At 35.6% G+C, this 16,406-nt stretch overlaps 1 protein-coding gene and 1 long non-coding RNA gene across 3 annotated transcripts; one reads left to right on the top strand and one right to left on the bottom strand.

Moving 5' to 3' along the window:
- Positions 1-540: 540 nt before the first annotated feature.
- LOC149400268 (uncharacterized) lies at positions 541-2,316 on the bottom strand. Of its 2 annotated transcripts, none has more exons than XR_016296595.1 (3): positions 2,208-2,316; positions 1,677-1,860; positions 541-987 (listed from the first exon to the last, which is right to left on the bottom strand). It is a non-coding gene; the product is annotated as an uncharacterized LOC149400268 (long non-coding RNA). The 2 variants fall into 2 exon arrangements; XR_016296594.1 differs by having other exon boundaries at positions 2,168-2,310.
- An 8,118-nt stretch (positions 2,317-10,434) lies between these two features.
- LOC149400267 (NAC domain-containing protein 43-like) lies at positions 10,435-12,292 on the top strand. Its single transcript, XM_089613215.1, has 3 exons — positions 10,435-10,877; positions 10,974-11,254; positions 11,381-12,292. Exons 1-3 carry the CDS (start codon positions 10,691-10,693, stop codon positions 12,107-12,109), a joined length of 1,197 nt encoding a protein of 398 aa, XP_089469341.1. The 5' UTR covers positions 10,435-10,690; the 3' UTR covers positions 12,110-12,292.
- Positions 12,293-16,406: the final 4,114 nt, after the last annotated feature.

Below are 16,406 nucleotides of genomic sequence, written 5' to 3'. Positions count from 1 at the left end.
TATATAGTTTCGGACATAGAATATGAAGTATCCCATAGATATTTGGTATCCCATAGAGATCGTAAATGACGTGCCCGATATCATGCTAATTCTTTAAATTGGATGCTCTGTCATTTTGATGCCAACATTTTCCCGACTAGAATCTGAATTTGGAGGCATTTTAGGGCTATTCACTATAAGTTGAGTTTGGAGGCCCTAAAATGATTAAGACTATGACTATCGGAAGTTTTTCCTTTCCGGACATAAATTCTCATTTCTTTTATGCCTAAAATTACACATTATTTTATTTTTAAACACTACAACATAAATCAGAAAACAACCGCGATAAATGTCACACATGTTCTATAAAAGTCGCGGTTATTTGAGAAACAGCCACGACTTTAGCCGCGTCAAAGTCGCAGCTGTTGTCGCGACAACATAGCACCAACATATCTGGCGCGACTGCTTCCCGCCTTTGTTCATATGTCGTTCCTGCCATGTTTAGCCGCGACAGGCTAAATGAATAACATATTATAAATATATATTATTAATACGGATATATTCTAAAATTTATAATATGATAAACCAAAATAATATATCTTTCATTCATAATAAACAAAATATGAACTACAAAATAGATTGTACATAATAATAAACCAAAATATTATGTACTAATTAACTAAAACATATAATGTATCATACTACTCATATTGAGTTCCCGAAGCATATCGACCAATTCTCTTCTTAACTCTCTTCCGTGCTGCATGCGCGTTCCTAGAGCCAGATGCTCCCTCAGGCGGGAGTGGACGTGAAACCGTGGGCGGAGTCGTCTGCAGCGGTGGGGATGGATGCGATGCCTGAGTCCTCGGTGTCAGAGCTTGGTCCACTAGGTGGCCGTTAACGTGAAACCAAAGGTGAAGTCCCCTGTGCAGGCAAAGGTGCCTGAGATGCTGGGGGTGCCTAAGATGGCTGAGACGCATGCGTGCTACCTGCGGTCTCGGCATCGAACTGTGTGCACACTGTAATTACCAACTAGACTATACCACTGTAATTATATATTTTTATAAGAGGCATAAATTTTATTACATAACCAACAAGATAAGCAACTTCAACCTAAACTTAAAGTTGCAACTGAAAAATGAGCATTGGGTCCACGTAATTTAACTTCATTTTGTGAAAGAAAGTGCCATGGCATAGAATATTAACATCGAAGAACTCTTCTTCAATCAATATCAAACATGACTGAAACTAAAACATATCCAAAGAAACTAATGAAATCTAATGACAAAGATCACTAGAAGTTCTCTACAATGAGGAAAACAAAATAAACCCAACGTACCGGCTTCAGAGCTACTTCTTCTCTAGTTTGTACTTTGACCCCTCCAACCAAATTAACCAAAATCACCGATTACAAACACGACCACGTAAAAAAACCATAGCATAGTGTATAAAAAGTGAGCTAATTCCTAACAATAGTGCCATATATCAAAGCAAAGCTGATACGAAAAAATTCTCAGCCATAACAATATTAGTTACGGAAGCGAAACTCAGAGAGAGGTTGTTGGATTCGTTGTAATTTTTGCTTCCACAACACAAAGGTCCTATACATAATTTCTCTGAGCAGAGACTAGGATTGAAGAGAATGCGATAATTAAGAGGAAAAAATAAACAAACATCAAAATAAACCTCTCTGATACCTCTAACACTTCTTGTGATCTTTAGTTTCTCTTTTTGGGAACGAGTGGCGTGTATAGTCGATCATGAGATGTGGTTAGGAGGATTTTTAGAATGTTTCCATTTGAATTTCGCCAAGACAGCCTACACATAAGGAATTGTCAGATTCGCGTCCAAGGCTTTTTTTTCCAAGCTTGTTCCCGTGACCTTTGCAAGAATAAATGTACATGAAACCAAAAAAGAAAAAGAAATGCACAAATCAGTCACCTTTCGAGCTTATACTCCAAAACAAAAGCCCTTAAACCCTAAACAATGCAAAATGACTTTATAAAACAATCTACTGTCATCAAAATCGCCATTTGACGATATCAAAAAGTTGAATGGGTTGTTTAAAATTTCTATTGAACTATAACGAAAAATTACTTGTTATTGAAGCACAAACCAAGCTACTAAAACTTAAAGCAAGCATGGAAAAGTATTTGGTTTGAAACAAATCAGCGAGAATAAACAATACCTAGGGAATAAATAGAATACCGAGAGAGTAATGTTATTACTACGTAATCGTCTTCAAACCAGAGAAAGAAGCGACGAGGGTAGTGGTCGTGCCACCATGCGACGTCGTACCGCGTCGTGATTCTGCGAGAAAGGGAAAGAGGGAGTGAGTCGGTGGTCGGATCTGGGAAAGGCGACATTGAGACCGATTCAGTCCGAGAGGGAACGAGAAAGAGTGGTGTCAGGTTTGGGGATTTTGGAGATCGAATTGCAGATTTGAGGAGCAAGGAAGGATAGGTGGAAGACGACGGCGATGAGGAAAAACACGGCGTGTGTTTGAATGCGATGAAGAAAAACAGGGAAAGAAGAAGAGTAATTTGGGGAGTAGAGTGCGCGGTAAGTTTTTGCTGATTTGCCTGTGATATGAAATTATTTCAACTACATTATTGCTAAGTATTGGAATTAGATTTGGTTTAGGTCGTTTTAGCTAGTTAGTGGTCGTTTTATTTTCTTGTTTATTTCCTTGTCGTTTGTGTTGTTATCAATAACTATAAATACATGTCCTTGTTCGTTGTTATCAATTAATGAAGAATATTCCTTTTTCAAATTTCTTCTCCGATTTCTTTCTGCAAGTCTTCGATGAAGCTCAGTCGTGAAATTGTATCAGAGCAATTCGCTCCGCTCATCTCCACCTTCGTCTAAAGCAGGATTTCGGCTCTTATCTTCTTCTACTTCGTGTTCCTTTCCTCAATGGCGACTCAAGAATCAGAGGATACAACATCGATGATGGGAATCACATCGCGACGATCTCCGAATGATGAAACCCTAGATCTTTTCTTTTTGCATCACACCGACACCACAGGTCAAATTCTGGTCACAAATCCCCTCACAGGTGACAATTATCCTACATGGAAGAGATCTTAATGAAGATCGCGCTTTAAAAAAATTTGGATTTGTTGATGGATCTATTCCCAAACCTAGTGGCTCCGATACAAATCGCCTCAATTCTTGGAAAAGAAACAATGATATCATCATTGCCTGGATGCTCAATTCAGTGTCCAAGGAAATCTCATCAAGCGTGATCTACAATGACTCGGCTGAATCCATCTGGAAGGATCTTGAGGAAAGATTCCAACAGAGTAACGCGCCGAGAATTTTCGAGTTGAGAAGAGCGATCATGAATCTCACACAAGATCAGATGACTGTCGGGATGTACTTCACCAAATTGAAGAGTCTATGGGAAGAACTGGCTGATTTTAGGCCGGATTGTCCCTGTTCATGTGGAGGAGCAAAAGATTTGGTCAATTTCGTTCAAGATGAATACGTTATGAAGTTCTTGATGGGGCTAAACGAGTCTTTCAGCAATGTTCGGGGCCAGGTACTTCTCATGGATCCAACGCCTTTGATCAATAAGGTTTTTGCCATGGCCACACAACAGGAGAAGCAAAGATCTCTCAGCACTGATGTCCTTGGAAGCCAAGACATGTCAAACTCAACTGCAATGGCAGTCAAAGAAGACCAAAAGCGCCCTAACAACAAGAAAGACCGCCCAACTTGTACTCACTGCAAACTCGTTGGTCACACGGTGGACAAATGTTACAAACTCCATGGCTTTCCACCAGGATACAAATCCAGATTCAAAGCCAATGCAGCAGATGGATCAGGAACAAATGAATCCAATCATGGAGTTGCAATCAATGCTGTAGCAAATCTCACCACCGATCAAATCCACCAATTGATCAGTGCTCTCTCCAACCAGCTTTCTTCTCCAAGTCCACCTGAAGGATCCAACAACATCAACATGACTACCCTATCTACAGGTTTATACTGTTATTCTAACAGTACAGGTTTTTCTAATCACCTTTATAAATCATGGATTCTAGATTCAAGAGCTTCTAGACATATATGTGCATCTAAATCTTTTTTTTTCACAGTTTTAAACCTCTCTACAATTCCACGGTGACTCTTCCTAACCATACTGTGATTCCTGTACATAGTTATGGTGATGTGTTCATTAAGAATTTAGTGCTCAATGATGTACTGTTTTTACCTGGTTTCAAGTTTAATTTGATATCAGTCAGTGCCTTAACACGAAATTCTTTGGTCACCATAACATTCTCTGACTCAGATTTCACTATCCAAGATACCAAGTCGACGAAGATGATTGGCAAGGGTGAGATTGTTGATGATCTGTATGTGCTGGAAAGTGAGAAACAACCATGCATCAACCATGTCTCCTCTCACGTCTGGCACAACAGATTAGGACATCTCTCCTTCAAAAGGCTTGATATCTTGAGAGACAAGTTACACTTTTCTTCTGCTAATAAAATTGTACCCTGTTACATTTGTCCTTTAGCTAAGCAAAGACGTCTTCCTTTTATTTCTCATAATCATCTAGCTAGTAAAACGTTTGATCTAATACATTGTGATGTATGGGGCCCATATTCTGTTACTTCTCACACAGGTTTCAAGTTTTTCTTGACCCTAGTGGATGATTGTAGTTGTTCTACATGGATCTATCTAATGAGAAATAAATCTGATGTTCATGCTACCTCGCTTTTGTGCTATGATTTCTAACCAATTTTCTACTACCATTAAACAGTTTCGTTCTGACAATGCCAAAGAATTGATTTTCTTTGACTTTTTCTCTAAGGCGGGTATTATTCACCAATTTTCCTGTGTAGAGACACCCCAACAAAATTCAGTGGTTGAACGCAAGCATCAACATTTGCTGAATGTGGCAAGATCTCTATACTTCCAATCTCAGGTTCCCATTCAATATTGGTCTGAGTGTATTCTCACTTCTGTGTATTTGATTAATAGGACTCCAAGTCCTCTTCTTTCTCAAAAATGTCCTTATGAAATTCTATATGCTAAGGATGTTGATTATGATTTTCTGAGGGTCTTTGGATGTCTTGTTTTTGCCTCTACCTTAAAGGCTCATAGAACTAAGTTTCAACCTCGGGCAAGAAAGTGTGTTTTTATTGGATATCCACCTAATATTAAAGGGTATAAGTTACCCGATTTGAACACTAGAGAAGTGTTTATTTCTAGAGATGTTGTGTTTCATGAACATGTTTTTCCTTTTCATGATCAAAAGACTACTAATGCTCAAGCTGATCCTTTCTCGGATTTAGTCTTACCTGTTCCTATGAGTTTCACAGACTCCATAGATCAATCTGCACACTCAAGTCAGTCTAAGGACATTGAAGAAGCTCATAACTTTGAGCCTGAGCCGATTCTTCAACCTAGTATCCTACCTGAACCAGTCACTGCAGTCAGAAGATCTACAAGACCAAGAGCACCTCCAACCCATTTGAAGGATTTTCACTGCAACCAATCAGGTGTACATCATCCATCTCCTCATCTTTTATCTAATGTTCTTTCTTATGACAACCTTTCTAGTAATTACAGATCTTATGTTCTTTCCATTTCTGATCACTTTGAGCCTCAATTTTATCATCAGGCTTGTAAATTTCCACATTGGAAACAAGCTATGAATGATGAGCTCAAAGCTATGGAAGACAATAAGACCTGGTCTATTGTTAATCTGCCTCCTGGTAAAAAGGCCATTGGCTGCAGATGGCTTTATACAAATAAATTCAATGCTAATGGTACCCTTTTCTAGGCATAAAGCTAGACTTGTTGCAAAGGGGTATACTCAAAGGGAGGGCATTGATTTCTTTGATACTTTTTCCCATGTTGCTAAATTAGTTACTGTTAAGGTTGTTCTTGCATTAGCTTCTTCTCAGAATTGGTGTTTAGCCCAAATGGACATCAATAATGCTTTTCTTGATGGTGATCTTTTTGAGGAGGTATACATGGATGTTCCTCTAGGTTATTCTCTTCAGGGGGAGCTAAGTCATATTGGTCCTAAACTTGTTTGTAGATTACATAAGTCTATATATGGTTTGAAGCAGGCTTTTAGACAATGGAATATCATGTTCACCAAGTCTATTCTTGATCATGGGTTTGTTCAATCAAAATCTGATTACTCTCTTTTTACCAAGGGTAATTCAGATAATTTTGTTCCTATATTATTGTATGTTGATGATATTATCGTTGCAGGTCCAAACCCTTTGATCATTGCTGACGTGGAAGCTTACTTACATACCAAGTTTAAGCTGAAGGATCTTGGTCCTTTGAAATTTTTTCTTGGGATTGAAATTGCCCGGTCACACACTGGCATTGTGATGAGTCAGAGACACTATGCCTTACAAATCCTTGAGGATTATGGTTTCTTGAATTCAAAGCCAGTCAATACACCAATGAATCCCAGACATTCCTTAAACTCTGAAACTGGTGTCTTATTAGATGATATTAAGCATTATAGAAGTTTAATAGGACGTTTGTTATACTTAACTATTTCTCGTCCTGATATTACTTATATGTTGTTCATTCTCTAAGCCAGTTTTTACAAGCTCCTCGTGATATTCACTTACAAGCTATTCATCATTTGCTCAGGTATATTAAAGGGTCTCCGGGGCTTGGATTGTTTTATCCAGCAAAGTCTTCAACTCAGCTCCAAGGCTTTTCAGATGCAGATTGGGCAACCTGCGCTGACACTCGGCGTTAAATCACTAGATTCTACATCTGCTTAGGAGGGGCTTTGGTGTCTTGGAAGTCGAAGAAACAGAATACGGTGTCTCGCTCCTCAGCCGAGTCTGAGTATCGAGCGATGGCTGCTGCAACTTCAGAGATTATTTGGTTGCAGCAACTTCTCAGAGATCTTAAGGTCTCATGTCATAGTTCTCCAGTTTTATATTGTGACAACCAGGCGGCGATGCACATTGCATCAAATCCTTCGTTTCATGAATGAACAAAGCACATCGAAGTCGACTTGTACTTTGTCCGTGATCATTTAAACCGCGGGGATTTGAAGCTTTTGCCTGTGAGAACTCATCATCAACTAGCTGATGCTTTTACCAAGCCGCTTCCATCTTCGACTTTGACTTCTATAATTTCCAAGTTGTCTGTCAAGAATCTCTACCTTCCAACTTGAGGGGGAGTATTGGAATTAGATTTGGTTTAGGTTGTTTTAGCTAGTTAGTGGTCGTTTTATTTCCTTGTCGTTTGTGTTGTTATCAATAACTATAAATACCTGTCCTTGTTCGTTGTTATCAATTAATGAAGAATATTCCTTTTTCAAATTTCTTCTCCGATTTCTTTATGCAAGTCTTCGATGAAGCTCAGTCGTGAAACTAAGAACTTTCTTTTTCTAGGGGGGGAATAATTTAACTATCTTGATTTTTTTTTAATTTACTTTGAATTTTGAAATTGTTTTTTATTTTTTATTTTTTAATGTTTCTATCTGTTACGTTTTACATATATGGTAGTCTATTTCATATTTTAAACTAAGCTTTAATTTTTTAATTTAGTCTTATAACTTTCTAAATTTTGATGGATTTAGTCTATTGTCATAGTTTTTATTTTTTTAAAAAAATGTAGTCTATAATGGTGTAACGGTATAATTTTGCTTTGAGCTTAGCGCGGAGGTCCTCTAATTATACATTTGCACATAGGAACGGAGCCAGACTTATAAACTTAGAGGGGCTAAAATGAATGTCTTTTTTTAGGGGGTTAATTTATAAATTTTTAAGAAAAATAAGAGAAAATAAAATAAATTTGGATAAAAAATGTAAAATAAAATTGAGGGGAGCTTTAGCCCGTGTTGAGCTTTAACTCCCTCTGTCCATGTTTACACATTCTTCACGTAGAGACGTATCTTTAATATCGCCGTGATCCATAATATCGTACAAAACATTGTGCATCCCTTCAATATTGGTTTCATTAACAATCGCCTATTCAGTAATGTGGAACTTGTTTCACATCGTAATGAATCCAATTTTTGTAATGATGCAAAACCGCCTTCCCATGGAGGTGGAATTAGGCCTCTTTGATTGTTTGGAACTTTGTGTCAATGGATTACTTCACATGGACTCAGCAGCTCCAAGTTCCATCTACGAGCTAAATCACGTGTCCTCATAAATCGAATCTAAATAGATTTGACATTTCAATAATCCTATATCAAAATGTTTGTATATTCATCAAGTAATTCAACCAAAATTTTCGTTATAATATCAACAACTCAAATACGTGCAAATAAAAACATAGATTATCAAAGATAATCTAATCAAATAGCCAGAAACTCAGTCTCAATAACTCGGCCACAATGATCCAATAAACAAATTACCTGCCTGAAACTTCAACATGCATCAAACTAAATAAAAATCTCAAGCTAATTAACTTAGACAGAGACTAAATAAACATTTCACAACAATTTACTAAAAACCATAACACATCATGTTATTAATAAACAAAACAAATCATAAGCTTTGATGGAAACTACTTAACTAAATGATTTTATTTGGTGAAAACATATATTAAGTAAGTCGCGATTAGTCGTAGATGTTTCTGTTGAAAACACAAGCTCTTGTAAGTTGCATTATCTCATTGAAAGTTACACTATCTCTTAGAATTTGCATTATCTCATTGTATAAATAGAGGTTCTCCTCTCATAATAAGATAATAAGTAGAAAATATTTCTCCATCGTTTGCTCTCTAAATTTCTAAAGTTTCTATATGTCTATGAGGCTCTAGCTTGTTGTAGTGCCTCGACGATCTCATCATGAGATGAGGCGAGGCGAGGCGATATCTCAATGATTTAACAACGCTAGACGAACTCGAAATCCCTATGAGTTGATCATAAAGATCCCTGCAAGGCGATCTTGATGATGTCGGCGATGTGAGCCCACGTGGCGATCCCAACAATCCCAGGGATGTGATCTCAGTGACCGCGCAAGGAGAAGCGATCCCAATAACCTTGTGAGCGAACAAAACAATGCAACTCCGGTAACGAGAAATACCTAATAAGTGACCTAGTGCACTTCATTGACGCGCTCTCCAATACTCGACTATAATAAAGTATTACGTTTCGCTATAAGAGTAGGCACTCAAAATTTCTCTATTAATGAAGTGAAAATGGCGTGGCAACTCGGTATTGTGGCAATGATTATTTTGGCAATGGTGTCCGAGTTCCGATGCCCACCCTGTTTTTTTTTAATTGATAAAATAATAAATCACACCACAACTTTTAGTAAAGTGAGATCCAATTTAAACAATTTTTGGTGATACTCTTCACGGATAAAAAAAATATATAAATATTATTTTTTATTATGTGTAAAAATTTGGCATTGTGTATTAGAGTTGCTCTAAGAACACTTCAAAAGAGCTTTAGAAAAAACTTGACCGTAACAAATATTTCATAGCAAATTCAAAGGATGCATTGACCATCACATATTATTGGTAATCCGCGTTTGGTTGATTTACTTGTATAAATCTTTTCTGAGAGTAAGTCCGCGTTGTTGTTGGTAGCACTAAACACTACTGCTGAAACGACGGCGTTCGACGGCAGGGGAACATATGATACGAAGAAGTACTGCAAGCTGTCTGAAAGGTACGCATTGAAATATCTATGGATGATGGGACATTCCCATCATTTTTATGCGTAACTATATATATGTAGAGGGAGAGAAACAAGAAGATGATGAAGTCTTTTTTTTTTTTTTTTAAAAGAGGAGATGATGAAGTCTAAGCACGAATGATTGTAAAAACAAGCGTCACCAATAAGTCATAAAGATATAATTATTGGTAATTAATTTATAAATTAGGGAATAAAACATAAGGTCAGTTGCTGATATAATGCAAGTACGCAACACATTTTTATTGCCGTCATGAATTTCAAGAAAAGCACAAATTAATAAGCTTACCCCACCACTTTTTCTTTTTAACGTGAAAAATAAAAATAAAAACAAAAATATTTATTTGTTGCGGTGGTTACTACACAAGCAGTGAAAGCGGGCGAGAGAATATTGGTCCACGGGAAGTTTGATCAAGACTTAAGAGGCTCTTTTCCTGAGATAGATATATTAGATCTTGAAGGTTGTGTGTGTGTGTGAGAGAGAGAGAGAGAGAGAGAGAGAGAGAGAGAGAGATTAGTAAGGTCGAAGGTCGTTCCTTTTTGAGACCCTCTCATTGACAACCACATCCAATTGACCCCACTACTCACCATTTACCAATGACACTAAATTAATTTATCATAAGTCTTTATTTTCGTCTTTTTAATTAGGTAGGTGGTTCTTGGCTGCAAACGAACCCCACACCAAATATATATATATATATATATATATATATATATATATATATATTACATTAAATACATGTTTTAATATTCGTGTCACTGTTATATATTCTATGTATTTTGTCCTTTGACGAACTCGTGTGTATATAAATAGGCTTACATACACATTTTAGATACACACACACACAAAAAAAAAAAAAAAAAAACTAGTTCATCAACTCTTTTGCTTAACTTTCTTGTTCACATCATCTAGTCTCGAATCTTCGTTCAAATCCCCCCAAAAATCGATGACCCTGCAAACATCCTTTTACAATCACCACCTTTCCTTGTATCATTAGGGTAGAACGGAAAAGAAAGAAGAAAAAAAAAACACTTTTTAAAATTTTATTTTATTTTAAAACACTAATGCCTGAAAGCAATATGAGTATATCTGTAAACGGCCAATCCCAAGTCCCCCCGGGATTCAGATTTCACCCAACCGAGGAAGAACTCCTTCAGTACTACTTGAAGAAGAAGGTTTCGAACCTCAGGATCGATCTCGACGTCATCGGGGACGTCGATCTCAACAAGCTTGAGCCTTGGGACATACAAGGTATATAATATATACATATATATCTTCGCTTGCATCATAATGATCACGTACGATATCGACATATCTCTGACTTGTGTTGTGTGGGCTTGTTTTCAGAGAAGTGTAGAATCGGAACCACACCGCAAAACGATTGGTATTTTTTCAGCCACAAGGACAAGAAGTACCCGACTGGGACGAGGACGAACCGGGCCACGGCGGCCGGGTTTTGGAAGGCCACGGGTCGGGACAAGGCGATCCACAGCAGCTTCAGGCAGATCGGCATGCGAAAGACTCTCGTCTTCTACAAAGGCCGGGCCCCACACGGCCACAAGTCCGATTGGATCATGCACGAGTACCGCCTCGATGACAACAGCGCAACCCTAACCCACCACTCCCCAGTAAGTCTAGTCTGATTCCATCTCAAAATTAATTGACAATGAAAATTAAGAGTAATCTCTGAGCACTTGTTAGTTCTCATTCACTATCTTATATCAATTGTGATGTGATTGAGATGAATTGTACAGTGTTCGCCGGCGGTTATGATGGAGGCGGGGCAAGAAGAAGGATGGGTGGTTTGTAGGATATTCAAGAAGAAGAGTCACCACAAAACGCTAGACTGTGATCACAGCCCGGCGGCGGAGACGAGGAACAGCAACGACCAGCTGACGATGATGTTCGACGACGGCGATGGGCGAGAAGGGGCTTTGGAGCAGATGTTTCGGTGTGTGAAACGAACGGCTTGCAAAGAAGAGACCACAAACGACAACGATGCAACAACGTTTGTGCGCTCAGTGAACAATCATAACGCCGATCATGCCTACATGGTTGCTAGTAATTACAATCTTCCGGGCCTCGAGAGCCCGAGCTCCACCGGAAGCCAGAGCTGGCACCAGCCGTTGATGAGCAGCGGCGGGCATATCGCGGCCGTTGGATTAGGGTTTCAGCATGACCAGACGGAGATGATCACCAGCTGGGCAGCCCTTGATCGCCTCGTGGCGTCGCAGCTGAATGGAACCACCACCGTTGATTACCCAAGTGGCGTCGTCAGCGATCGCCACCGGGTGTCCTCGGCCGTCCGATCGTCGTCCTCGTCGTCGAGCCAGCTCGTTGCCAAGCCGGATGAAAAATATTATAGTACTTCCATCGGCCAGCAGGACTACAGCGACGAGATGGAGCTATGGAGCTTTGCCAGGTCATCGTCTTCCTTTTCGTCAACGGACCCGATTTGCCACGTGTCAGACACTCCCTCATGATAACGGAAAGTATTATCTATCTCAAGTAAACTATACATCTCATGTATGAGGAACCTTTATTGTGTTGTGGATCGTGTGGAATATTTGGGTAATGACATATTGTAGTATTAGCAGTGGTATTACATTCATATAATTATTGGTTATAAAATACAATAATAATAATAATAATACATGAGTTGGGAGAAATGAGTTTCGGATGGCGTGGCATTGTCAAATAACAATAAAAAGAAATTATTTTGTCAATTCTTCGCTTCTTAATCACTATGTTTATTACCACTGTGCATTTATTCTTTATCTAGAAGCAGATTCATTATGGGGGTTGGATTGATCATGATTCATGATCAGATTCATATATATGTATCCTTGTCTAACTGCAGCTATAATTGTAAACTAACTTTGTCTCCTTTTCTTTGTCTCTATTTTCTATTTCTAATTCTTTTTTTCTTCTTTTGCAATTGGTATAGAAGAATATTATCGAACTGATGATGGTCATTTAATTTTATCGACGACTTGATGATGGTCATTATAACGATAATCATTATATCATCAGTTGTATAATTAATCACGTACGTGCTTTGTCGGATTGTTTAAGGATTGTGTAGATGTTACTATAGAAAGACATCCCTGACATCCTAAGTACTAGTCATGGCTAGACTATGTACATGTATATCTAAGCAAAATACTTGAATGGGAATTGGAGTATGAGAGAGAGAGAGAGAGATATTATATCAAGTCAAAAAATAAAAAAGGAGAAACGACTCCTTGCATCTTTTTGTCTAGTTGACCAAAAGATATAGAATTGTACCCGAAAATATCATACTGCTTCTAGTCTCTACCCATCGTGTATACGTAATTTCCATTTACGTTTAAAATTTGAGTATAGCCTGTATAGGGATACATTATGGATATCCAAATAAATATTATTGCTGATTTTTTTTTCCGCATAAATATAAGACGCTAAATATATAGTATATAGTATACAAGCAATTATATAGTAAAGTGGCTGACTAAACCAAACGCGAACAGGTTAAATTAGTACTTCTTTCTTGCAAGAGCCATCATGTTCATAATAGAGGCAATCCTACTTTGTGATTTTTTTAATCAATGAAATATATATATTTCTATGTGTATCACAATATATAATTCAATGCCTTATTGATGTCTTACAAGAAATTTAGCATCACTTCTGTCATCAATAATTAAAAGAAAAAAAAAATCTCGTGGGTGTGGATCCATGAGATATATTGTCAAAGTTTATATGCGTACTCGTGTGTGGTTATTGTTTTGCGAATCTTAGATCATCTCCGATCCACTTCATTAAAAGTGACAAAATGAGATGACATATACTTCAAATCAATTTTATTTCTCACTTCATTATAATGTGGATAAATAGAAAAACTCCAAATATGAAGTTTTTGTATTCATTCCATTATATTTTAGAGTAAGATTTTAATCATATAAAAATAATTTAATTAATTACAAAATAACTCCAAAAACTTAATTTATTTTAATATATTACATGTAGTTATGTTAAATTATCACAAAATCATTTTATATTATTATAACTTGATATGAACATTGATCAAAAGTCATTATAATACATGGTATATATATATATATATATATATATATATGTATATATATATGTATAAATTAAAGCTCTAGAGTCTATTAAATAACCAACTGCCATAGAGAGAATTTCCTCTTAATTTGTTATATTGTATTTTGCTACTCTACGTCAATAACATCTTAAAATATAATCTTTAAGTGTTAAATAAGTCACAAATATTAAAATAAATAGAATTTATTGCAATTAATCACTCATCTATCTCATTTTAAGGATTTAGCCTAAATTTTGTTTTATAAGAGAAATAGCTCACTAAGTCGAAGTAATTAATTTATAAGAGAATTTAATTTAATTACCTTCGGCCGGATAGATTATATTCTTAAAAATATAAAACTTAAGATATTTTTTAAAAGAAAGATGGACTATTGGAGTACTAGCCTAATTGTACAGATGACTACTTCATCAAATGAAGTTTGTACAAAAATATCAGATTTGCAGGTACATATATTTTTCAAACTCATTAAAATAAATTAACATATTTCCAAAAAGTCAGTATTTTTGCCATATTTATATTTTGTAGTAATAAACCTTGAAGTTTGATTGTCTATTTCTTTATATTATACATAACTAATTTTTAAATAGAGAAAATATGAATAAGTAACTGTTATTTATATAACTCAAATAAATTATAATATTTTTATGTTAAAAAAAACAGACTGGATTAGTTTTTTCCTATATATATATATATATATATATATAGGTCTGCATGCTATGATTGTCTAGATTAAATGTCTGAACGTGATATAAATAAACCAAAAGGAATATGAATACACGTGTTAGTCAAAATAAAACATATCATTTATATTCTATTTTAGATAGAGTACAAAACCCACAACTCATTATTATTCTGTTGAAATTTATTTTTCATCGTTCAAGCACTTCTTTTTTGTGTTTGATATTGTCATATTATCATTTGAAATACAAACTTATTGTAATTATATAAATAATAAATAATTAGCAAACTAGTCATATTTACATTTTTAAATTACTGTTAGCTAATTTTTAGTAAATGTTTGATAAATAATCATAAAACAGTATGTACCAAATATTTACTAAAGATTATTTAAGAAATCACCAAGTTTGCCTTTCTGGTTTCGTAAATAACTTTTAGTATATATTTGGTGAATACTGCCTTACTAAATATTTATTAAAAATTAACTAAATAAAAAATTATACTTGTAAATATAGCTATATATCTATTGGACCGTGTAAATAAAGTTATTGCTTACATTTTAAAATATATTAGATTTAATAAAAACATGCATGCAATATATGTATGAAAATGGGATTTTCCATAAACTTATTCATGTCCATATTTGAACCGAAATATAATATGTATATATATACATATTTTTTAATTATCATACGTCTCGATATTATTATCCTTATAAAACTTTGAAAATTAAAAAAATGGTAAAATATTTTTCAATAAAATCCGCAGCAACAAGTGGGTTATAAAACTCGTAAACTACATGTCTTGCTTGGATTTTTTTTTTTTTTTTTGCATCATTAAAATATTCTAGTTTACATAATCGTACTTCTCTTTCCTCTTATACTTGAACAAGATAGTTTGTGTAAGGAAAATTTCTTTTTTTTTATTAGACCTCATAACCAAAAAAAAATATCATGGTTAAAAATACTAGTTACCAATTTACAAAAAAAAAAATAGATTTTTTGTCACGCTTTTATACAAAAATACTCCTCCAAACCCACTAAATCATTTCAAAACTAATTATACTCTCATTTCATCACTTCTCCCTCTCTTACTCTCTCCCTTTCTCAATTTTCTCTCACTTTCGACACATTTTTAGACGAAAATAAATTTTTTATGAACTATTTTATCGAAGAATATATTAAATTTCATCGGATTTAATTTTAAAAGTTTGAATCTGATGATTTCTAATGATGTTCAATGAAATACGATGATTGTCAATGAAATTCATATTGTTATAAATAAATGTAAGAGTATTTTCTACAAAACCGTACCAAAAGTCTATTTTTGCAAGTTAGGCAACTATATATCAAACATATTCATTGAATTTTTCGTAGTTATATGAGGTCTAGAAAAATGAAACTTCCTAGCATAATTGTCCAACTAAATAATATATACTTACAAGATTACATATATATGAATTCCACACTCGTGTGTGTGTGTGTGTGTGTGTGTGTGTGTGTGTGTGTGTGTGTGTGTGTGTGTGTTATCCCGGCATAAAGCGGTTGCTGGCTATAGTCTTGACTTTGTGCTGTCGACCGTGGACCAAATAAACAAGCTAGTCATGATTTTTGTTCCAAATGAATCATAATGATTTCGGAATTTTGAGCTTATGAAAATTAGAGTGCAACAAAATTGAGAGAGAGAGAGTAGTGATTAGTAGAGAATAAGTGAGGTAATCAATACTGTTAGGTGAGAGTGGGGTAAGGGTAAGGCAATGCCGGCAAGGTGTTACGTCTGGATTGAAAAATAGAGAGCACATAACACATAAGTGTTATCATTAATTGGTGCTTTTATGAAGGAAAAAAAAATATATATATATATATATATATATATATATATATAATTATATTATTCAAATGGGTTGGTCAGCTTTAGAAGAGGCTACAAAGCTCGATTAATTATCATATCTCCCCTTTTTTGAAAAACAAGGGAGGGGAATCAAATCCCTAAGGATT

This window comes from Urtica dioica, chromosome 4, assembly GCF_054948205.1.
Source record: "Urtica dioica subsp. dioica isolate 48M chromosome 4, U.dioica_male_clone48M_v1_H2, whole genome shotgun sequence".
Classification (NCBI taxonomy): Eukaryota; Viridiplantae; Streptophyta; class Magnoliopsida; order Rosales; family Urticaceae; genus Urtica; species Urtica dioica.
Note: the sequence above shows the minus strand (reverse complement) of the source record. Positions and strands in the feature narration are given on the sequence as shown.

Bases quoted from the DNA above. Each gene is read 5' to 3' on its own strand.
- LOC149400267 (XM_089613215.1), top strand. From the start codon at position 10,691: ATGCCTGAAAGCAATATGAGTATATCTGTAAACGGCCAATCCCAAGTC. The intron at 10,878-10,973 runs GTATATAATATA...GCTTGTTTTCAG, and splicing joins TGAGCCTTGGGACATACAAG to AGAAGTGTAGAATCGGAACC. The intron at 11,255-11,380 runs GTAAGTCTAGTC...TGAATTGTACAG, and splicing joins CCCTAACCCACCACTCCCCA to TGTTCGCCGGCGGTTATGAT.